General features: G+C 43.1%; 1 protein-coding gene across 7 annotated transcripts in view; it reads left to right on the forward strand.

The window, feature by feature from the left end:
* Positions 1-24,198, forward strand: part of ARHGAP17 (Rho GTPase activating protein 17) — an 89,852-nt gene that overhangs the window by 18,761 nt on the left and 46,893 nt on the right. For all 7 annotated transcript variants that reach the window (XR_009534616.1, XR_009534617.1, XM_060119938.1 and 4 more), the window contains exons 2-3: positions 16,742-16,781; positions 20,482-20,586. Coding sequence is in view for 5 of the 7 variants with exons in the window: in XM_060119938.1 (XP_059975921.1) it covers positions 16,742-16,781; positions 20,482-20,586 (145 nt within the window). In the remaining 2 variants the exon portion in view is untranslated. The remainder of the gene's footprint in view (positions 1-16,741; positions 16,782-20,481; positions 20,587-24,198) is intronic.

Below are 24,198 nucleotides of genomic sequence, written 5' to 3' on the forward strand. Positions count from 1 at the left end.
TTGTTTGTTCAGTGTTTCTTCTGTCCTATGTTCTTTCTTTTTTCCCTCAAGCACTCTAATTACATATGTGAACGATCTCAGATACTTTGTATCTTAGCTTGGATAATTTGTTTCAATTTCCAGATCTCTGCTGAAATCCCTCATCTACTCATGCATTCTGTCCATCTTTTCCACTAGCTCCTTTATTGTATTTATCATAGTTGTTCTAAAGTCCCTGCAAGATAATTCCAACATCTTGGCTATCTTTGGATCTAGTTCTGTTGACTGTATTCCATCTTGATAATGCATACTTTGTTTCTTTCCTGTGGTAAGTTTTGATTGAATGCCAGATATGTGTGGAAACTGAGAGTGTGTGCCTCTTCTGTCAGGCCATTCGTATGAGGACTCAAGTCAGTCTAGTCTGTTGCTGTGTGACTCCAGGCTTTGTTGTTGCTTTTGATACACTCAGTTCACCACTGACTTCAACTTATTTGAAGGTGGGATGAAAATTTTCCCTCTGGCAGAGCTTGTTTAGCTCAATTTTCTTGCTTATCCCCAAGTTTAGTAGGACTTGTATGCCTACATCAAGAGAGCTTTTCTCAGCTCTCCTGCCCCTCCCTGTGGTTGAGGACCACTGCCTGATACTCATGTTATGGCCCAAAGTCCTGCAGGTTTCTCTGCTTTCCCCTGCCCTTGAGCAGGCTCTGCATACCTGTGCCTTGGGTGGCTTCGGGGGGATGTGCCAGCTCTCCCGCTGCCTCCCTCAGAGGTGGACTGCCACCACCTCCCACTCTGTGTGAAGCCCAGAGTACCGGAAGGTTTCTCTGGTTCTCCTGCTTTGCCCTTGGACTTCAGCAGACCCTTGCACCTGAGCTAAGGTGGGCTCTCGCCCAGCTCTATCACCTTATGTCTATTCCTCTCATCCCCTCTCCCTTAACCTCACTGCCTTAATGTCCTCTTCTCTGTCTAACACCGGTGCTTCGAACTCCAATTCATCTAATAGGCCTCAAAAGCCATTGCTAGTTTCAGAAAACTTTACTGGTATCTTCAGTCTGCATTAGATGCCCTCCCATTGCTCTGTAACCATTGGCAAGCTAATTAACTTCTCTGTTCCTAGGTTTCCCATCTGTAAGATGTATATAATCATAGTATTGATCTCATCATTATCTTGAGGATTAAATGAGTTAATACATGTAAAGCACCTGGAAACAAGATGTTAAGAACAGGATCTCTGGAATGAAATTGCCCAGATTCAGAGCCTAGCTATGAAACCTTGGGCAAATCACTTCTCTGTTCCTCAGTTTCCTCATCTGTAACATGGAGATGATACTCCTTACCCCACAGAGTTATTGTTGTACTTTTAAGGAATTAATTCATTCTTTTTTTTTTTTTTTTTTTTTTTTTGCTGTGCTGTGCGGCATGAGGCATCTTAGTTCCCTGACCAGGGATTGAACCCGTGCCCCCTGCAGTGGAAGCTCAAAGTCCTAACCACTGGACCACCAGGGAAGTCCCTTTAAGGAATTAATTCTTAAAAGCACCTAGAACAGTGTTAAGCACATGGTACAAGCTCAATAAATGTTAACTGTGGTGACGATGACAGACAACCACCCCTTTCAGAGTGCCCTGTGCTCCCCCGTCAGAGCATTCACTGCACTGGAGGTAATCGTTTATTTTCCTCGATAGTCCTCGAGCTTGTCAGGGCAGGGGCCGTATCTCTTACTCATAATGGCTCATGGAAGGGAACCCAACAAATATTTGTTCAATGACTAACCACATGGAAAGGTTAGTGGCAAAGTATGCATGACAGCAATCTGCAGTTGAACTCAGTGATGGGCTGCAAGCTCCACTCAGTTAACATTTCATTTCAGTAAAAGCCTTTTGAGTAAAAGCCTCATTTGAAAAACTCCATTTTTTATTTCGAGTCATCCACAGCATCCTTTCATCCATCAAGCTGTAGTGTTGGAACACTCTTGCCTTTGACCTTCAGAAAAGGGCAAGTGAAGATGGATGGTGTTCTCCACCCAGAATCTATCTGTCATCCCTCAAAAGCAGCTTCACCCCAATTTTCCAGGTGAATGTTTTTTCCCTTCATTTTGTGCACCACGCTAATCATGGAACTTTCTGGGCTACATCTGTGATGCGTGTTCCTTGTAGAAACCTAGAGGGTCCACACTTATCCAAATTCTCAGTATTATATGCCTTTAAAAAAAATTGTTGTTTATAGAGATGCAGTCCTCTATTTGCAAAGCACAGTTTTGAAGGTTTCAAAATATTATCTCATTTGCTGTTTTATTGTGGTCTTTTAAAAATTGTGGGAGATTGTTGATGCAAATATAAATAAAGTGAGATACAGGAAGGTCAAGAGTGTGTTTTTAGATCATTTGGTTAGTTTGTGGTGCAGCTAGGACCAGCATCTAGTATGAAAATTAATTCAGAGAGACTCAACTTTGGTTAATGATCTTGAAACTGCTCTCTTCTGAGGGTCCAAAGACTTTTGTTTCATTATGTAATTTATTTAATAGGTGTTTGCCTCAGTTTCCACATCCAAGAAATAGGGATAATAAAAATTGCCCCATACGGTACATGTAATATAAGAAAATGAAATATTATATGTGAAAGTGCTTTCATTTTTTTAAAAAAAAAGAAGAAATAAATACAAAGTCTTACTTAAGTTTTAATTTAATTTAGTTTTGGAAATCTGGTGATTTAAGTTGGTTATGATCCATGAATTTTAGTTTCCGTGTTTGATTTATTTCTTGACCAGAGAGAGCTCCATATTTTATAAATTTTTCTTGAACTTTAAAAAGTGTTTTTCATGTTGTTAGTTGATAGTCAGTGATTCTGCCCTACTATTTCTGTTAAAATAGCAGCATGTCTTTGGCCAGGATAGGACTGTGAGGGCTGGGAATCTGTGTTCTTGTCTGTCTCCTGGATAACTGCAGAGGCCCTCCAGGTGTTCTTCCTACCTCCATTCTACACCCCGCTATCAGAGTTGTCATTCTAAAATTCAAATCTGGGTTTCACCATGCCACTCCATTGCGGAGAAACCGTCAGCGGCTTCCCATTGCCCCCTACTTCCTTAGCAGGCAAAGCCTTTGTTTCAGCCAGGTCCCCTCACCCCATGCTCTGTGCCCTAGTGCAGACTGACTCCATACCGCTTTCGCCCACGCTCACTGGACGCTCTGTCTTATCTGAGATCTGCTTGGACGGCTTCCCTGTGAAGCCTCTCCCCGCCACGCAATCCATTACTCTTCTCTCTGTGCTCCCACAACTCTGAACAAACGTGTTTACGTTTCTGTCTTTCCCATCAGCTCCCCAAGGGTGAAGACTGTGGTTCATTTCTCTCCTATTTTTTCTTCCCCAGTTCTTGACGTTTAGAGAGTTTAGAGAGTGCTCCATGAGCACGGGCTGAATGAATGAAGACCTAAAATATCTTGTTACAAGTCCGTTCTCAGGTGGTTTCTCTCTAGAGAGTTCTTTGGCCCCTCTGTGAACATGCACCTGAGAGCCACCAGTGCTGGCATTTTTACAGCCTCGTTACCGTCCGTCGTGAGGCTCAGCAGCTTAAGACGTTGATCCTTTGGTGAAGGATTTTGCTAACTCACCACATATTTGGTCTCTAAGTTTCTGTGTACTGTGTGCCTGTGCTTCTCTTTGGTGGCTTCCAGCCCACACAGCATTATCACAACCAACCCTTTGTTTTAATTGACAAGCCTGCCCTGCTCCGGCTGTATAAGTGTGACATAGCTTTTTGTCTTTGTGTGGTCTGGGCTCAGCCATGACTTCTTCCAGGAGAAGCTACAATAGCTTGATGACTGCAGAAGCATTTTTCTTAGATAAGACTTACTACTCTGGATTTATCTGCAGGTGGTTGTTATTTGCTGTAATTCTCAGAAGGGCTAACACTCCATGAACCCTCACTAGGTGCCAGGGACCAGGTTTATGAGAGAAATAAGTTAACTGGGATAAATGGCGTTACTGTATAACCACTAAAGTGGTGGTATTATTGTTATTATTATTCCCATTTTACAGTCAGGATTATTCCCATTTGACAGTGGAGGAAGTGGAGCCTCCCGTTTGCAGCTTGCCAGGCGACAGCACTGGGATTCAAAGTCACGTCTGTCTGAGTCCAGAGCCCTGACTCTCAGCTCCTATCATGTTCTGTCTCCTTATCCTTTGCCTAAAATGAAACTTAGAATCTGCTATCCATTAGTTTCTTATCCCTCAGCTTACTCTCCCCGAGAAGGCAAGAGAGTAAAGTCAGTTGTGAGTCATGCCTATCAGACCACATCCTGGGTGGTCTTGACCTAGAAGGAGCGCCACTCTGGCCTGTTATCCATTGACACTGCAAGCTCTCTCTACTGCGTACCATTTACTGCTGGACCCTCTCTCTACCGTGTCCTGGTACTTCCTCTGCCACCCACAGCTACTGGTACTCTGACCCTCTAATGCAGGGGTTCTCAGCCCTGGCTGCACTTTGGAGTGGCCTGGGGAGCTTTAAAAAAAAAAAAAAAAAAAGCCAGGTCCCACCCCCAAAAGTTCTGATTCAGCCGTTCTGGGTTGGGGTCCAGCTGTTATTCTTTTTTTAACAACTTCATTGAGTTGTTAACGACTTTATATATCATAAAATTCACCCATTTTAAGTGTACAGTTTAATGATTTTTTTTAGCCAATTTACAGTCGGGTAACCATCACCATAGTCTGATTTTAGAACAGTGGCATCACCCAATAAGATCCCTCTCCTACCCCTTTATGGCTAATCCCTGTTCCCACCCTTACTCTTGGCTGACTACTAGTCTTCTTTCTGCCTCCATAGATTTGCTTTTTCTGGTCATTTCGTATAGACGGAATCACCTGCATTATTTTGAAAGCCCCCAGGATTGTAATGTGTAGCCATGGTTGAGAACCACTGTTATCTCCTAGTTTTTTACTACTGTTCCCTGGGTTCAGCTGATGGCTACCCACGAGGGCTGTCATTTAGTTTAGCTGTAAGCGAAGTGAGTCCCTCGGGACTGAGAACGTAATGATCATTTATAACCTGCTTTCTACGGGAACATGCTTTTCAAAGTCCAAATGTGCTGACGTAGGAAGAAGCCTTTGGAAGGAAGCCTGCACAAGCTGTCTTCAGATGCGGAGTGCCTCCCCGCCAGCGGCCCCGGCCCTGAGTCAGAGCTGAGCCCTTGACTTTGTGTGGCTTTGCCTTTGGCACTCTCAATTTAGCTTTTTTGCGTGGCTTCTCAGCTCCTGCTGGCCTTTTGCCTCACCTGGCGGTGAACAGGACACCCCCCCCCGACCCCGGTACTCCACCCCCCCACCCCCTGGAGGTCTCAGCTCCACATGCACTGTCCGCGTTGCAGTGCTTTGCGAATTATTTCTCACTATTTTTGCCTGTTTGAGAAAGCTTTGAGATGTCAAACTTAGCTGCCTGCAGGCGCAAGCAAGTACTGTAAATGACTTGAGCAGGCCTGGGAGGGAGGGACTGGGACCTGTGACCGCTGAGGGGAGTCGCACAATGTGCTGGTGGCCGTGAACTTTCTTTCTGACTTTGCCATAAGCAGGAGTCCTCAGTGGAGCTTTTAGACTTAGCACATGGTTACAGCAGGGATAGCAAATAGATTCCATTCCATGTGCCGGAGGGGAAGAAAGCCAACTGACCAAACAAAAAGCTGTGGGATGAGCTTATGGGTGTAGGAAAACGATAAACTCAATTCAATTTATTTTAAAATATAACAATTCATCTTAGTCATTGATTGGAATTCAAATAATATTATGGAGATTCAGTTAAGATTGATAGGGTTTGTTATTGTTATTTAAAGTAAAAAATAAATATTACTTAGAGTAGCTGTAAAATATATGGGTAAAATTCTATCATTTGGGGAAATAAGGTATAGAACTATGAGACATATGTCACCCATACTATTACCAAAATACTTTCTACTTGATCATTTTCCCTCTGATAAATGTCCTATTTCTTTTCAGTGTTAAGTATGGAGATTTTTTTTTCCCCATACTATCCCTTTAGAGTTCTGTAAATGCTCTTTTAAGGCTTTTTAAATTACTTTGTGGAATGTGTAGCAAATCGATTCATTTACAAAGTGTCAGAGGGTCCTTTATTTTTAAAATCCAATTAAGTAGATTTGCAATTCCTTCCCAGAAACTTAAGAAGACAGCTAATCTAATGAGGTAAAACAGGAAAACCTCACTCAGTAGTCCCCTGGCTCACTGTGAAATCAGATGAGTGAATCCAAACTCCGAGCAAAGGCTCAAGGGGATTTTGTAAACACTTGAAACAGGAGATGACAATGTTGCACAAAATCTCATTCCCAGCAGAATGAAATAAACCACTTAGCCGTGGGTCTGGCCGCTGTAATTTCTCTGAGAATGCAAATTCCGGTGCATGCAGTGCCATGCAGTGTTGTTGCCCCATGTACGATATTGAGAATCCTCAGAAGATTGATCAGAGTTTATCTTACTCATCAAAGATGCATTTAGGTATTTGCAGATAACCAGAATTTAAAATCAGTTTATTAAAAATTCTCTCCAAGTCCCATTTCTTTTTTTTTTTTCATTTTAATTGGTATATCAAAGCGAATGTATAAGTGAAAAACCAACAGAACTATGATCTCTTGTGTGAATTTGTAAATTAAAAAACAGCAGCACTGGATCTTGGAGGCATTAGAAGCCCTTGATATTGGATGATAGTACTGGCTCCTGGACCACTAATTTGCATCCCTGGGTAGAGAGTGTACTGAGGGGGGAGAAAGATGAGCCCCCAGAGTGGCTGAAGGGATTGAAGAGGAATAATCTGATGGAGTCCTGAAAAGCCAGTGTCTGAAATGTACGTTGGGAAAGTGCAGAAATCCCCCTTCAAAGTCAGAAGAATTTGTAAGTGATTAAAAAGGATTGGAGTTTCATGGGAAACCGTATTTCACTTGTACATGGATCAGAGGTCAGCAAACTGTAGCCTGTGGACCAAATCCAGCTGCAGTAGGCTCAGAATGGTTTTTGCATTTTTAAATGGTTGAAAAGAAATCAAAAGAAGAATAATATTTCCTGACATATGAAAATCATGTGAATTCGAATTTCAGTGTCCATAAATAAAGTTTATTGGAAGCCACCCAGGTTCATTCATTTTTATGTTGTCCCTGGCTGCTTTTGTGCTACATGGCAGAGCTGAGTAATTGCAGCAGAGACCATATGGCCTGCAAGCCTAAAATATTTATTATTTAGTCTTTCCAGAAAAAGTGTGTGATGCCTGACACAGATAATTGTATTTATTTACATCTTGTCCTGAGATATGTTTATAAGTAGGAATCAGGAAGAAAACAATCGTTATAATATGTGTTTGGGGGGGACCTGGGTGGGTGGAAGCGGGTAGGCGGAACAGAAACATAACTTCTGACTTTTCTTTGTCACCAGCGTCACCAGCGCTGGGCTCTGCCTCCACGTTTGAACGATACTGTCCGAGCCAGCCACCCCCATTCATTTTAGCAGCTGCTTCTCAAACACGAGGCGGAGAAAATACACCTCCAGACCAGCCTCACACACCAGTTCTCAAAGTGATTCTCAAAAGCCTGCTGGTGTGGTTTGCACCACATGCTGTGAGCATCACTGCTACAGACCCCCGGGTCAGCAAACTTTTCCTGTAAACGAGCAGCTGGTATTTTGAGCTCTGCAGACCACACCGTCTCTGTTGCGACAATTCAACTTCTCTGCTGTAGTGAAAACAGCCATAGATAATACATCAACAAATCAGCCTGGCTGGGCCCTAAGAAAACTTGACTTGTGCACACTGAAACCTGAATTTCATATAATTTTTATATGTGACAAAATATTATTTATCTATTTTGATTTCTTTCAGCCATTTAAAAATAAAACTCTCTTAGCTTGCTGGCTAAACAAAAATAGGCAGTGAACTGGATTTGACCAGCAGGCCATAGTTTACTGACCTCTGGTCACAGAGATGGTTTACTTTTTGTGTTTTTTTTCATGAAAGAAAGATGAATTTTGGAAGACAATATCACGTTTTAATTGTAGTCATTGTGGATTTTACAGTGGAAGGCAAATCTGTATTTATATTATATGGCTGCTTTTCTGCCTTAGTGTTACTGGGTTTTTTCCTTGCTATCTCTTTTGAAATCTAGAAAATTCTTTTTTTCAAACCTTTCTCTGTCATAGTGACAGCCATTTTCTTTGTCATTCGTTCATTCAGTGTATATTTACTAAGCACCTACTGTGTGGCAGGCAGGGGCTAAGCTAGGTACTGGCGGAGGGGTGATGCTAAGATAGACCTGGTCCCTGCCCGCAGGGAGCTCTGTTGAGCAGGGATGAGGTCAGTAATGCTCAGTGCTTGGAAGACCACAGAGTGTGTTGAAGATGTGGACTTGAGCGTTTATTTCCATGGCTCCCATGGTACATGCTTTAAACAGATGTCTGTGCCCTGGGAAACAGAATGGCAGTTCATGATACTGGCGTATGGCATCAAGTGTCGTGATGGCAGAAACTCCTCCAGAAATCAGTCCACGGTTAGAGATGGAAATTGTCAGGCCCAATTGGAAATTTTCCTTTGATCCTGTCTCCTCACTTGAGCATTTCTGGAAAAGGTGAACACATCACGACCCGCACAGCACTGCTGCTTTTAGGCTTTGGGGATTAAGAGGAAAAAATCTTACGCTTTACCAGAAAGTGATAGATAAATTTAAAATCCTGCCTGATGTAAGCCTTGCTTGAATGACTAGCGAAATTGCACAGCAACTTGCATAGGAAAAAACAACCCCCAGAGTAAAATGGCGAGTGGGAAGTGCCTTCCTGCTTTGTATTGTTTTTCCAGTTACAGACAGGAAACATCAAGTGTGTTTTCAAGCATGGAACATTGGACACAAAGAAAGCTGTGACAAAGCAGAAAAAAAACCCATATGCAAAAAGGTTAGGTCTGTGTAGCAAAATGTTTGATTGAAAACAATCCGGTTTAGTAAGTATTATTTTTATGATTGGATCACTTTGTCTTGATAAGTTCAGTCTCAGTAAAACCAAGTTTCTTTGGCTTAGGTAAATGGCTTTTAAATGGGGACCTTGGCTGGTATCCTGAATGCTAATTGCTGAACTTTCCTTAGGTAAAAATTCCACATCTCTGGTAAAGATGAATGTTCCAAAACACTTCAGCGTAGAAAGGGCTGAGCCTTGGACCAGTCACAGTGATGAGGGAAGTCAGGTCATTTGGACCGCATACTGGGGGAGGTGGGGACATTGATGGTTCCCTAAAATTAAGATGGGGATAACACAGGCCATTGGGGGAATTTTTGTGTGAAGGAGCTACCTCAATTTGTATATTACATTCCACAATCGTGATTTGTAACTTAAAAGTAATCTTTCCTAGATATCCCATATTCATGGATTGGAAGAATTAGTATTGTTAAAATGTCCATACTACTCAATCTATAGATTCAGTATAGTCACATCAAAATTCCATTGGCATTTTTCACAGAAATAGAAAAAAGTGTCCTCAAATTCATATGGGACCACAAAAGACCCCTAAATAGCTAAAGCAATACTGAGTAAGAACAAAGCTGAAGGCATCACACTTCCTGATTTCAAACTATATTATGAAGCTACAATAATCCAAGCAGTATGGCACTGGGATAAAAACACATAGGCCAATGGAACAGAATAGAGAATCCAGAAATAAACCCACACATATATGGTCAATTAATCTTTGACAAGGGCATCAGGAATACACAATAGGGAAAGGATAGTCTATTTGAAATGGTGTTGGAAAAAATCGATATACATATGCAGAAGAATGAAACTGGACTCCTGCCTTATACCACTCACAAAAGTTAACTTGAAATGGATTAAAGACTTAAATATAAGACCTGAAACCATAAAGGTCCTAGAAGAAAATAGGGGAAAAACTCCTTGATATTGGTTTTGGCAATAGTTTCATATATATGACACTCAAAGCACTGACAACAAAAGCAAAATAAACAAGTGGGGCTATATCAAACTAAAAAACTTCAGCACAGCTAAGGAAACAGTCTACAAAATGAAAAAGCATCTATTGGAATGGCAGAAAACGTTTGGAAACCATATATCTAAGGGGTTAATATCTAAAAATATATATATATAATTCAATAATAAACTCATATAATGCAATAGCAAAAAAACCAAATAACCTGATTAAAAAATGGTCAAAGGACCTAAATAGACATTTATCCAGTGAAAACACTTTTCCATATGGCCAACAGGTAATTGGAACCCTTTTGCATTGTTGGTGGTGTAAATTGGTACAGCCATTAAGGAAAACAGTATGGAGGTTCCTCAAAAAATAAAAATAGAACTACCATATGATCCAGCAATCCCACTTCTGGGTATATATCCAAAGGAAGTGAAATCAGTATTTCAAAGAGATATCTGCACTCCCATGGTCATTGTAGCATAGTCACAATAGCTAAGATACAGAAACAACCTAAGTGTCAACGATGGATGAATAGATAAAGAAGTTGTATACACACACACAGACACACACACACACAGGAATATTATGCAGCCGCCGTGAGAAAGAAAGAAATCAGGAAATCCTGCCATTTGCAACACATGGATGACATTATGAAGGACATTATGCTAAGTGAAATAAACCAGACAGAGAAAGACAAATACTATATGATCTCACTTATATGTGAAATCTTAAAAAAAAAAAAAAAAAAGTCAAACTCATGGAAACAGAGAGTAGAATGGTGGTTACCAAGGACTGGGGAATCAGGGAAATGGGGAGATGCTAGTCAAAGGGTACAAGCCTTCAGTTATAAGGTGAATAAATTTTGGGGATCTAATGTACAGCATGGTGACTATAGTTAATAATACATACTTGACATCTGCTAAGAGAGTAGATTGTAAGCATTCTCACAACTATAACAAAAGTAATGGACGTGTTCATTAACCTGATTGTGGTAGTCATTTCACAATGTATGTGTAAGTCAAATCATCACACTGTATACTTCAAATATATACAGTTTTATTTGTCAATTATACTTCAGTAAAGCTGGGGGGAAAATAATCTTGATATTTGTCTTTCTCTGTCTGACTTACTTCACTGAAATTATTTAAAATTGCCTATAATCAGGAAAGATTATTTTCCCCCCAGCTTTACTGACGTATAATTGACAAATAAAACTGTACCTCATTGCAGTTTTTATTTGCAGCTGAGCATAGTAGTGTACTAGGACTATCTTGCCATTGGACTTTTTGATTTTTCCAAAGTTAATTCTTGCTTTCTTTTTATATTGGCTTTGTTTTCTTTGTGGCTGTCTCAGTGCTATGCTCATATAACTGACTCTCAAAAAAAAAACCCTGATTTGTATTACTTGCATTTGTTTGCATTGTATTAGATTTTTTTTTCATTTCAAGTTACCAGTGTGAGGTCAGTGAACAAGGAGCTGGGACAAGATGCACAGAGTTGGTTCTCCTGGACCACTGAGCTGTTACTAACTCATACCTGCTAAGCACCCTCACTGGGATTTTATTTTATCTTATTAATTAATTTTTAATTGAAGTATTATTGATTTACAGTGTTGTGTTAATTTCTGATGTATAGCAAATTGATTCAGTTACACATACACATATATATATTCTTTTTCATATTCTTTTCCATTATGGTTTATTACAAGATACTGAATATAGTTTCCTGTGCTATACAGTAGGACCTTGTTGTTTATTTTATATATAGTAGTTTGTCCCTGTTAATCCCAAACTCCTACTAATTTATTCCTTCTTCCCTCTTCCCCTGTGGTAACCATAAGCTTGTTTTCTATGTCTGTGAATCTGTTTCTGTTTTGTAAATAAGTTCACTTGAATCATATTCTAGATTCCACATATAGGTGATATTTGTCCTTCTCTGTCTGACTTTCTTCACTTAGTATGGTAATCTCTAGGTCCATCCAGGTTGCTGCAAGTGACATTATTTCATTGTTTTGTATGGCTGAGTAATATTCCATTGTTTATATACACCACATCTTCTTTATCTATTCATCTGTTGATGGACAGTTATGTTGCTACCATGTCTTGCCTATTGTAAATAGTGCTGCAGTGAATATTGGGATGCATATATCTTTTTGAATTATAATTTTGTCTGGAATATATGCCCAAGAGTGGGATTGCTGGATCATACGATAACTCTATTTTTAGTTTTTAAGGAACCTCCATACTGTTTTCCATAGTGGAAACTTACATTCCCACCAACAGTGTAGGAGGGGTCCCTTTTCTCCACACCCTCTCCAGCATTTGTTATTTGTAGACTTTTTAATGATAGCCATTCTGACCAGTGTGGTGGTACCTCACTGTAGTTTTTTTTTTTTTTTTTTTTTTTTTTTGCGGTACGCGGGCCTCTCACTGTCGTGGCCTCTCCCGCTGCGGAGCACAGGCTCCGGACGCACAGGCCCAGCGGCCATGGCTCACGGGCCCAGGCGCTCCGCGGCATATGGGATCCTCCCAGACCGGGGCACGAACCCGTATCCCCTGCATCGGCAGGCGGACTCTCAACCACTGTGCCACCAGGGAGGCCCCTCACTGTAGTTTTGATTTGCATTTCTCTAACAGTTAGCAATGTTTAGCATCTTTTCCTGTGCCCACTGGCCACCTGTACCACATTGGGATTTTGAAACTAAGTTTTCCTCTTCTATTTTAAAAATTTTGTTTCAAAGAGTATATATTTGCTCTGAATCTATTCTTTTGAACGTGTGAATATTTTAATAGGCCTTGGTACTTTTCTCTGTGTATACTTATACCTACAGAAGGAGATTTCAGAGTGCTGTCAGAGGTGCTCAGGGCCCTCTCCAGGTCTTTGGGTTCTGGCCAGTGAAGACAAGGTGAAAGTTCCATAGTCCAGTGGTGGTACTTTGCTTGAGGAGTGGCAAGGCTGTTGATTGAGAGGGAGTAATGGTGAAGCTATGGCGGTCTCATGCCAGGTCTGTCCCCGCTAGGCCAACTGTCAGCCTTCTTTCTGAGGCTGCTTGCTTGAGCTCATAGTCAGCTGGGGCGCTGCTCCACTTCCCTCACTGGCGTGACTACCTGTGTCTGGTGCTTCAGCGGTGCCTGGCACCACGTGTGCCAAGCGAGGGCTGGGATAGCATATATTGGCTTGCTGCTTGCAGAACTTGTTCATAGAGTTGAGAGTTGGCCTCTTCTGGAAGCTGGGACCTCGACCTCATCTCCAGGCTGTGCTCCTCTGGACCTGGGAGGGATTTGAGTCAGGTCAGAGTTCCAGTTTCCTGCAGAAACCAATGAGTGAGCCACTCCTGTAGGCATCTCCAAGTTAACTGGGGCACTGCTGTGACGACCAGTATTGGAATTCTCTGTGCCAACGCCTGGGTTTTACTTGACGTGCCATCACCCAAGTGTGGGTTGGGGGTGTGGGCCACCATACTTGTTGCGTCTAGTGCTGCTCTGAGCCTAGCAGTGTTTTGAGGTCATTCTAGGGGATCCCACCATTTTTTTGGCCAAATGGCTTTTCCTTCTCTTGTGTTGGTTCATGGGCAAGATCATGCAGCCTTCCATTGCACAGTGTATCTGATAAAAAGTCTTCAAATTTTCTGGTTCACTGATGCTCTTCCTTCCCCCCTCCTTCCATGATCAGAACTGAAACTGTTTTTTTCTTTTTCCTTTAAAAATTTCCTGGTTTGTTTCAATGGGAATTTGGTAGGGAATGTTAAATGACTTGGTTTAAATCACTATTTGAACCAGAAATCCAAAACGTCACTTTGTAGTGATTCTGGGTATAACATTGTATGGCAACAATGCTGCCTTTTTGGACTGTGGAGAAAAAGTCTTTGTAAAGAATGATTGTGATCTGGCAGCTGAGGCTCCAGCAGCTCAGAATGCTCTGCTGATTGTTGGCGGCCACATGGGCCTTCTGGAAAGGTCCTTGAAGTCCACAGGAGTTCTGAAGCATAGATAAGGGAAAGTTGTGAAAATACTTTTTTTTTTTTTTTTTTTTTTTGCGATACGCGGGCCTCTCACTGTTGTGGCCTCTCCCGTTGTGGAGCACAGGCTCTGGACGCGCAGGCTCAGCGGCCATGGCTCACAGGCCCAGCCGCTCCACGGCATGTGGGATCTTCCCGGACTGGGGCACGAACCCGTGTCCCCTGCATCGGCAGGTGGACTCTCAACCACTGCGCCACCAGGGAAGCCCCACTTTGTTTCTTTTGAAAATAAAGATGAGATAGCTGAAGGAAGGAAGACTCAATTGTTGTTACTCATTGCATAACGTTTCTGGATTTGTGATAGACTTGTTTGCTGTGAAACTCAGAAATGGTCATTTGAAGAACTGAAGTTTAATTTTCTCTAGAGCAGTCTTTTCTCAAAGTGTGGTCTACAGGCCTCCTGCCATGGAATTCTGGGAAGGGAGGGGCTTGTTAAAAATGCAGAGTCTCACGCACCTATGGTCAACTAGTCTATGACAAAAGAGGCAAGGATATACAATGGGAAAAGACAGACTCTTCAATAAGTGGTGTTGGGAAAACTGGGCAACTGCATGTAAAAGAATGAAATTAGAACACTCCCTAACACCATACACAAAAATAAACTGAAAATGGATTAGAGACCTAAATGTAAGACCGGTCGCTATAAAACTCTTAGAGGAAAACGTAGGAAGAACACTCTTTGACATAAATCAAAGCAAGATCTTTTTTGATCCACCTCCTAGAGTAATGGAAATAAAAACAAAAATAAACAAATGGGACCTAATGAAACTTAAAAGCTTTTGCACAGCAAAGGAAACCATAAACAAAATGAAAAGACAGCCCTCAGAATGGGAGAAAATATTTGCAAACAAATCAACGGACAAAGGATTGATCTCCAAAATATATAAATAGCTCATGCAGCTCAATATTAAAAAAACAAACCACCCAATCCAAAAATGGGCAGAAGACCTAAACAGACATTTCTTCAAAGAAGACATACAGATGGCCGAGAAGCACATGAAAAGCTGCTCAACATCACTAATTATTAGAGGAATGCAAATCAAAACTGCAATGAGGTATCACCTCACACCAGTTAGAATGGCATCATCAGAAAATCTACAAACGACAAATGCTGGAGAGGGTGTGGAGAAAAGGGAACCCTCTTGCACTGTTGGTGGGAATGTAAATTGATACAGCCACTATGGAGAACAGTATGGAGGTTCCTTAAAAAACTAAAAATAAAACTACCATATGACCCAGCAATCCCACTACTGGGCATATACCCAGAGAAAACTATAATTCAAAAAGACACATGCACCCCAATGTTCATTGCAGCACTATTTACAATAGCCATGTCATGGAAGCAACCTAAATGCCCATCGACAGACGAATGGATAAAGAAGATGTGGCACATATATACAATGGAATATTACTCAGCCATAAAAAGGAATGAAATTGTGTCATTTGTAGAGACATGGATGGATCTAGAGACTGTCATACAGAATGAAGTCAGAAAGAGAAAAACAAATATATATTAACGCATATATGTGGAACCTAGAAGAATGGTACAGATCAACTGGTTTGCAGGGCAGAAATAGAGTCGCAGATGTAGAGAACAAACGTATGGACACCAAGGGGGAAAGCAGCGGGAGGTGGGGGTGGTGGTGTGATGAATTGGGAGATTGGGATTTACATGTATATGTTGATGTGTATAAAATTGATGACTAATAACCTGCTATATAAAAAAATAAATAAAATAAAATTAAAAAAAAAAAGCAAGGTCTCACTCCAGACCTACGGAATTAAAAACTCTTGAGGTGAGACCAGGAAAATGGCATTTTAAGACAGCACATCCTCTCCCAAACCCCTGGTGGGTCTGTGCATGCCCAAGTTTGAGAACCACTGGTCTCAATCATTTGTTCTTTTTTTTTTAATTTTTTTTTTTAATGTTGGGGGTAGGAGTTTATTAATTAATTTATTTTATTTTTGCTGTGTTGGGTCTTCATTTCTGTGCGAGGGCTTCCCCTAGTTGTGGCAAGTGGGGACCACTCTTCATCGCCGTGCACGGGCCTCTCACTATCGCGGCCTCTCTTGTTGCGGAGCACAAGCTCCAGACGCGCAGGCTCAGTAGTTGTGGCTCACGGGCCTAGTTGCTCCGCGGCATGTGGGATCTTCCCAGACCAGGGCTCGAACCCATGTCCCCTGCATTGGCAGGCAGATTCTCAACCACTGTGCCACCAGGGAAGCCCAATCATTTGTTCTTGTTTTGGGGTGCTATTCTCTGCAAACTTTCATTTTTTAAAAAAATTTATTTATTTATTTATTTATTTTTGGCTGCGTTGGGTCTTTGTTACTGCATGCAGCTTTCTCTAGTTGCGGAGAGCGGGGGCTACTCTTCACTGTGGTGTGCGGGCTTCTCTTGTTACGCAGCATGGACTCTAGGGAACGCAGGCTTCAGTAGTTGCAGTGCACAAGCTCAGTAGTTGTGGCTTGCAGGCTCTAGAGCGCAGGCTCAGTAGTTGTGGCGCACGGGCTTAGTTGCTCCGTGGCATGTGGGATCTTCCCAGACCAGGGCTCGAACCTGTGTCTCCTGCACTGGCAAGTGGATTCTTAACCACTGTGCTACTGTGTTTTTTTTCTTAGGTTTTTTCTTAAGTTGCCCTCTGATATAAAAATTGGTAAAGTTTGTCCCCTTGTGATCATTCATTTCTGCCTGTTTTGTTTTAAACTCCAGGACAATCACTACTCGATTTCATGAGTTGCTTTTTATTTCTGAATGTCTAATTTTGAACTTTTCATTTTTCCCACAGAGCCGAGAAAACAGAAGTCCTCAGTGAAGATCTGTTACAGGTAACAAAAGAAAGACTTTTAAAAGTGCTCTGTTTAAACAACAACAGCAACAAAAACCCATAGGAAGAACTGAAGCTTATGGTTCTTTGCTTTTTTTTGGTTTTTGCCTGAAACAGAATTAGCGTGATTAGCATGGTTTTGAGCAGGAAAGAAAAGCAGTTGAGTTGTGCAGTTATCAAAAGGGGATCTGAAACTTTGGTGTCATGTTATGAAGTTCAGATGGAGCTAGTCTTGCATTCAAGTGCCAGGTGTTGGGGTGAGCACGGGGGAGGAGCCTGGCTGGCCCGGCCGGTCCACTGGCGCCGTGGCCTGGTCATGCGTCCTGGGCAGGCTGCTGTGCTGGCGACCTTGATGGGACAGGCTCTGCCAGCTGCAGCAGTGGCCCCACTGGTTCCAACCTAGACTTCAGGTTTTTTGCTCCCTTTTATGCTTCTTCCCTAAAACCGACCTAAGTTGGGTCCTGAAGGACTCAGAGTCTCAGTGACAGTGACCAGATCTCAGAATTCCCCGGGGGCCCTAGGGTGGCCTCACACCAATGGGCCAGACTTTCCTTTCCGTAGGGAGGGGCGTTTCCTGCTGGGGACCTTAGCCAGGGCCACTCCACGCCATTTCTCAACAGGTTTCCCTAACTTTGGGGCTGGGAGTTTCTGCCAGGAGGGCCTGGACCCTTTATACACATCACTTTAGCCAACCCCACTCCATCCCCACCCACACCGAATACTTTGTGAAGGACAGGACCCCTTCTGCACCTGTCTCCTCGCCTCTCATTTCCATCACCTGCCTCTGGTGCACTCGAGCGAGTCCCTGGAGACCAGAGATCTGCTCCCAGGTGGCTTTCTGTCTCTTCCCATGCAGAGAAGGAGCTGCATAATTTTAAAAAAAGCTATTTCTGCCCCACCATGCCAAAACAGCCTTCTAATTTATGGCAGTCTTCTGTAGGTAGAAGATTTTAAGAGCACTTTTTTTTTTCTACTTTTGAGGACTAGAAGTTTTTATCAAGGATTAGAAGGGTTTTTTCAAGAAAAGATTTATTAAAGAATCATAATCTTTAAAAAAATTTTTTTATTAAGGCATAGTTGATGTACAATATTATAGTTTAAGAATCAGATTCTTAACAGTATTTCCTCACTGGTTTTTATCAGATATTTCAAATCCATTTTCAGAATTTTAGAAATATTTTTTGGTACGGTTACACTAGGTTTTCCTGTCAGCATTCTCCCTCCTACATCCCACGTCAGTAATATACGTCATTCCATTTCATCCTTTAAGCCCTGAAAGGAGGCCAGAGGCCTTGCAGGCAGGTGGAGGATGGCAGAGATCGCACGGGACTCAGACAGTGACTGTCTGTGCTTATCCCTTTGCCCAAACATCCACTGGGGCCTGAGGAGTATGCTAGTTTCTAGGAACCCCCCCTTTTTTTTTAAATTTGTTTTATTGAAGTATAGTTGATTTACAATGCTGTGTTAATTTCTGCTGTACAGCAAAGTGATTCAGTTATACACATATATACATTCTTTTTCATATTCTTTTCCATTATGGTTTGTCACAGGATATAGGAACTCCTTATTTTATAACACAGATACTCCACGTCTGTGGCAATTGTTTTCCTGCTCTGATTTCTGTTTTTTTTTTTTTTAACCATAAAGAAGGCATGTAATGGTTCAAAGTGCTGAGTGCTGGGTCTGGTGACCAGCCACCTGGATTCCCATCCCAGGTCTGCCCCTGACTAGCTCAGTGGCCTCAGGAATTAACTTAACCTCCCTCTGCCTCAGTTTCCACTTCTCTAAAAGGAGGGTAATCACTGTATCACCCCATGGGTTTGTTAGGAGGGGTTCATGGGTTAAACATGGTTAGCACTGGGAGTGGGGCCCATCACGTAGTGAGGGCTAAATATTATATTAGTGATTTGTTGGTATGATTACCACTGTCACAAGCCACAGAGATTTTTTTTTTTTTTTTTTTTGGTGGTACGTGGGCCCCTCACCGCTCTGGCCTCTCCTGTGCAGGCTCAGCAGCCATGGCCCACGGGCCCAGCCGCTCCATGGCATGTGGTATCCTCCTGGACCGGGGCACGAACCCACGTCCCCTGCATCAGCAGGCGGACTCTCAACCACTGCGCCGCCAGGGAAGCCCCCACAGGGATTATTTTGTTTCTGATGTGAGACTTCCCTTAATTTGCTCTTTCTCCTGCCTCTTTTCTCAGATCTCTGGTAGAGCAGTTCAAGAGGCTGCCTTTTTATCTTGTTTGTATGGAGTTTACCCAGGAGGCTGTGAATCCCAAGAGGGTGGGAACCACAATTTACTTACTGTTGTTTTTCTAATACCTGTACAGGGTATATACAATATATATACTTGTTCTTTCAACAAATATTACCTTCCATTTGGGCCAGGCAGTGATCTAGGCACTTGGGATAAATCTGTGAATAAAACAGACCAAGGCCCTATCCCTTTGGACTTTACATTCTAGTAGAAATTGGAATCAAGTGAAATGGAGTTTTGGGGTTTTTCTCCCCCCACCCCCGCTTTTGTGGCAAATGAAAAACGTGTATTAGTTTTCCAGTGTCTTAGAATCGGATCATTATGAGATTTTGGGCAAGTAATGTGGCATCTGGCCCTAAATAAATGTGGCTGCAGATCGGGGTCCTAGGATGGGGCCTTGGATCTGAAGAAGGGCTGCTTGAGAAAGAGGCACAAAACCATCTCATTGGGTAAAATGTTTTGGGGTAAAAATGTATTCTGCTTTGAACTTGTTGATTTTTCTTTAAAATAGAAAGCATCCCTAAGGGCCTGCCCTCATTCTTAATGAGTCATCAGAATACACATTTTTGGCATTCCTTCCTGTAAAAAGCAGCTCTCTTTGCCATAAACAGCCATATCCCAGCAATAATATTTTGGGAAGCTAATCGTGATGTGTGGGCCCCCTAAGTCAGTGTTTCTTACTGCTGGCTGTCCATTCTGCTTTAGAGGTTTATTATTAAAAACAAACAAACAAACAAACAAAAAAACCACCCCAAGCCCAATAAGAAATAATTTTGAAAACATTGATCTTGAGTTTTAGTTGTGGAACATTTTTTTTGATTCTCTGTCGGTTGTACCGTGTGTGGAAGGCTCCATTGCCATGTGCAGGAGAGAGCTGAATGTCCCTGTGGCTTTCCCACTTGGCTTTGGGCCTGAGGCTGGGCTTAGGCTGTTCATTTGCAGTTCTGCTGTTTGGACCTGGGACTTTGCTGGTGCTGTAGTGTGTGAGTTTGTCACCACTTATCTGATAGCAAGTTCTAGTCAGGACTGTTCCCTACCCCTGGACATAGATTCAGCCTTTAAGGGATCTGAAAACTCATTGGTTCTCAACTAGGGGTGATTTTGCCCTCTGGGGGGATATTTGACAATGTCTGGGGGCAGTCTTGGTTGTCACGAAGAGGAGAGTTGGGGGCTACTGGCATCTAGTGGGTGGAGACCAGAAATGATGGTAAACCTATTGATAATGCACGGGACAGCTGCCCACAACCCAGAATTCTCCAGCCCACTTATCAATAGTGAGAAACCCTGGTGTAGCTGCATGGGAACCATTTCCATTTACATCCAAGAGCTGAAAAATTCAACGGCAGGATGCTTTTTCCTGCCTACATGCAAACACCGCAGGAGGAAGAGGCTGAGTTGGTCTTGAGCCTTGCCAATGGCTCGTCTGTCTTTGTGTTGTCAGATCGAGCGGCGCTTGGACACAGTGCGCTCCATGTGTCACCATTCCCACAAGCGCCTGGTGGCCTGCTTCCAGGGGCAGCACGGCACCGATGCCGAGAGGAGACACGTGAGTACTGAGTGGGACTTGGAGCCGTGGTTCCGTGTCGTCTCTGAGAGGCTTTTCTCCCTCTGTCAGTCGATTTTTCCCAAGCAGCATCAGCAGATTTGCCTGCAGACCTGTACCTTGTATCACCATTCACGTTCACGACACCGGCCTTATCATAGCATTCTTTTGTGCTTAAGACATCCCTGAGCTGAAAGCCATATTCACACTGAATTCTCTCCAGGTGCTTTTAGAGATTTGTCATCATAAGAGAATGGACACATCAGTTAGGAATCCTCTGATGGCAGAAAGCTGAAAGCCTCTCTTAAATTGACTGAGAAAGTAGAATTTATTGGCTTACTAACTGAAAAGTCCAGTAGTCAGGATGGACTCCAGGTAAGGCTTGGACTAGCCTTTCAGTGATGTAACCAGGACCCCAGTTTCTTTCCTTCTCTCCTTCTCTCCCCTTGGCCTTCTTCAGTGTCTGCCTTATCCCTCACGGTTGCAAGCTGGCTACCAGCAGCTCCCATGGGCTACCTACTTCCTTGTGCATGCCCAGCAGGAATAGAGAGTGTCTCTTCCAGTAGTTTTTCTTAATGGAGTGAGAAGACTTCTTTTTTCCATACTGTTGGCAGGTAGAAATCCCTTCCCATTGCATTGATCTGCGTTGAGTCACATTCTCCATTATTGAACAAACCCCTCCCACAACCCCTAACCAGTTACCGCGGGGGGCGGGGATGAGGTTGGGCGAGGAGACCGGAAGTGCTGGTTGGCTTAAGCTAATCACAGCTCACCCCAGAGCATGGGCTGTGGTCCTACCTCCAGCTCATAGGCTCCATTGAGACCAGGATAGGTCCTAGGAGGACTCAGGAAGGATGGGCTCTAGGAAACAATCAAATGTCTACTCCAGGGTACGTTCAGAGCGTCCAGGTCCCCGTGTCCCACCAGCAGAGCAGCAGCTTTGTTCATCAGGCAGTTCCGCCCTTAGTTTTACGAGTTCCCAGCTTACGAGCATTCCCTGACCCCCATATAACATTAAGGTGGGAGTTTCCATGGCACACAGGGAAGCTATGATTTCCCATATATATATTTTTTTAATTTATTTATTTTTGGCTGCGTTGAGTCTTCATTGCTGCATGCGGGCTTTCTCTAGTTGCGGCGAGCAGGGGCTACTCTTCGTTGCGGTGCGTGGGTGTCTCATTGCAGTGGCTTCACTTGTTGCGGAGCACAGGCTCTAGGCACGTGGGCTTCAGTAGTTGTGGCACACGGGCTCAGTAGTTGTGGCTCACGGACTCTAGAGCATGGGCTCAGTAGTTGTGGCACACAGGCTTAGTTGCTCCGCGGCATGTGGGATCTTCCCAGACCAGGGCTTGAACCCATGTCCTCTGCATTGGCAGGCGGATTCTTAACCACTGTGCCACCAGGGAGGCCCATCCCATATTGTTTTATTTGCCACTAGATGTCTCACAAGGAAGAGCTGGTGTGCAGATGATCTGTGTCACCCTCCTTTTATATTTCCTACACACATTTCTGGCCAACTTGACAACAGGGTTACTCCTCTCTTGCACAACACATAGTTTCCGCAGCAGTGTATATCAAAGGAGCAGGAGTTTGCCTACACCTCCGATTCCAGGAATGCTTGCAGCAGTTCCCATCCATCAGAACCAGGCCCAATCCACTGGTCCTGCCCCCTCTGCTCGTCTGCATTCTCTTGTCATGGCTTCTACTCTGCCTGCCCTTTTCATATTGTTTCCTAAGCTTCTGCCCTTCATCTCCTTATTCTCGCCATCACATTCCTTGGGCCGCCTCCTGTCTTCTCACGGCGCCTAACTAATGTGTTTATTCAGACACTTGTAAACCATTTCCAACGAAGCAAAAAACTTCCTCCCCTAGTTGTCTACTTTAGCACGTATAAACAGTTCTTCCTTCTGTGTTGACTCTTGGATTCTATCCACCCTAGTATGCAAGCTAGGTTATCTTTTTTTTTTTTTTTTATGAGTGAAGGGCATGTGTTTGTTTTGTTTTTTAATATATTTATTTATTTATTATTTTTGGCTGCGTTGGGTCTTCGTTGCTGCATGCGGGCATTCTCTAGTTGCGGCGAGCGGGGGCAACTCTTCGTTGTGGTGCGTGGGCTTATTGTGGTGGCTTCTCTTGTTGCGGAGCACGGGCTGTAGGCGCAGGCTTCAGTAGTTGTGGCACGCAGGCTCAGTAGTTGTGGCTTACGGGCTTAGTTGCTCCGCACCATGTGGGATCTTCCCGGACCAGGGCTCGAACCCGTGTCCCCTGCATTGGCAGGCAGATTCTTAACCACTGAGCCACCAGGGAAGCCCTCCCTTTTGTCTTACCCTCAACCTCCCATAGCTGCTTGATTAGCAAGTCCTGTGATTCTCTTTGTGACTATTTCTTGAATTTCTCACCTCTGCTCCATCTTTACCACCTTCGCCTTAATGCAAGACCTGATTACCTCTCATTATCCGGACTGTTGCAGTCACCTCTTGAGCTACATTTCCTGCCTCTGATTTCCTTTTTTTCCAGCCTTTCTTCAACCTGATCACCAGAGATGGTTTCCTGAAATACAAATTGATCCTGTCATCCTTCTGCCTAAAAAAAAAAAATCTTAAGCTTAGTTGTTCTCAACAGGGACCAGAATTACACTCTTGGGGATATTTGGAAATGTGTGGAGACTTTTTTGGTTGCCATAAGGTCTGGGGGACACTACTGGCATTTGGAGGGTGGGGACCAAGATGCCTGGAGAGATAGTTCCACATAAGGAAGCATCCCATAATACCAGTGATGCTCTGGCAGGGACGATGGCTGGTTCCCATTGCCTGGGTTAAAATCGAAGCTCTTTTTTGTTTGTTTTATTTAATTGAAATATAGTGGACTAATATTATATTAGTTTCAGGTGTACAACATCATGATTCAGTATTTTTATAGATTACACTCCATTTAAAGTTATTGTAAAATATTGGCCATATTCTCTGTGCTGTACAAAATATCCTGAAGTCCAAGCTCTTTAGATGACTTCGGCCCTTCATAATCTGATCACATTTCCCTTATCAGTCTCAGTATCTCCCGCTTCCTCCCATTCATGCTGTAGGCCATTGTCATTCACACAGATTGTCTTGTTGTCCCTTTGGTCTGCTTTGAAACACAGCCCAGGTGTCACATAAATTCATTAAAAACAAAGAAATTAAGTGTTTATCAAACACCTACTATGTACAAGTGCTGGAGCCATAAAATGAATTAGATGTAGTGTCTCCCTTAAAAAGTGCTCATAGCCTGGTGGGGGAGGCTTCCTCCACAAATGGATAATTATAAAAACAACATACTAAACAAAATATGCGCAGGATATTATGGGAGGACCAAGAATGGGCACCAGAGGAGGAGAGGGGTAGTCAAGGGAGGCTTCCTAGTGAGGGTGGTGGCCTAGCTGTAAAGGAGGAAAATGAGTGGCAGGTGATGGGCCTATTCCAGGCAACAGGGGCAAAGGTGCCTCTCCCTCATTTCTAAAACCTAATGCCTTAGGCTTCCTTTTCCAGCCTCAAACCAAAGTGCCCAAGACAGGGCTCAGAGGTTGTCTACGCTCTGCACGTGGGAAGAAGAGTCGCCATGGAATAAATGATAGGTGAC

Source organism: Mesoplodon densirostris, chromosome 16 (assembly GCF_025265405.1).
Source record: "Mesoplodon densirostris isolate mMesDen1 chromosome 16, mMesDen1 primary haplotype, whole genome shotgun sequence".
NCBI lineage: Eukaryota > Metazoa > Chordata > Mammalia > Artiodactyla > Ziphiidae > Mesoplodon > Mesoplodon densirostris.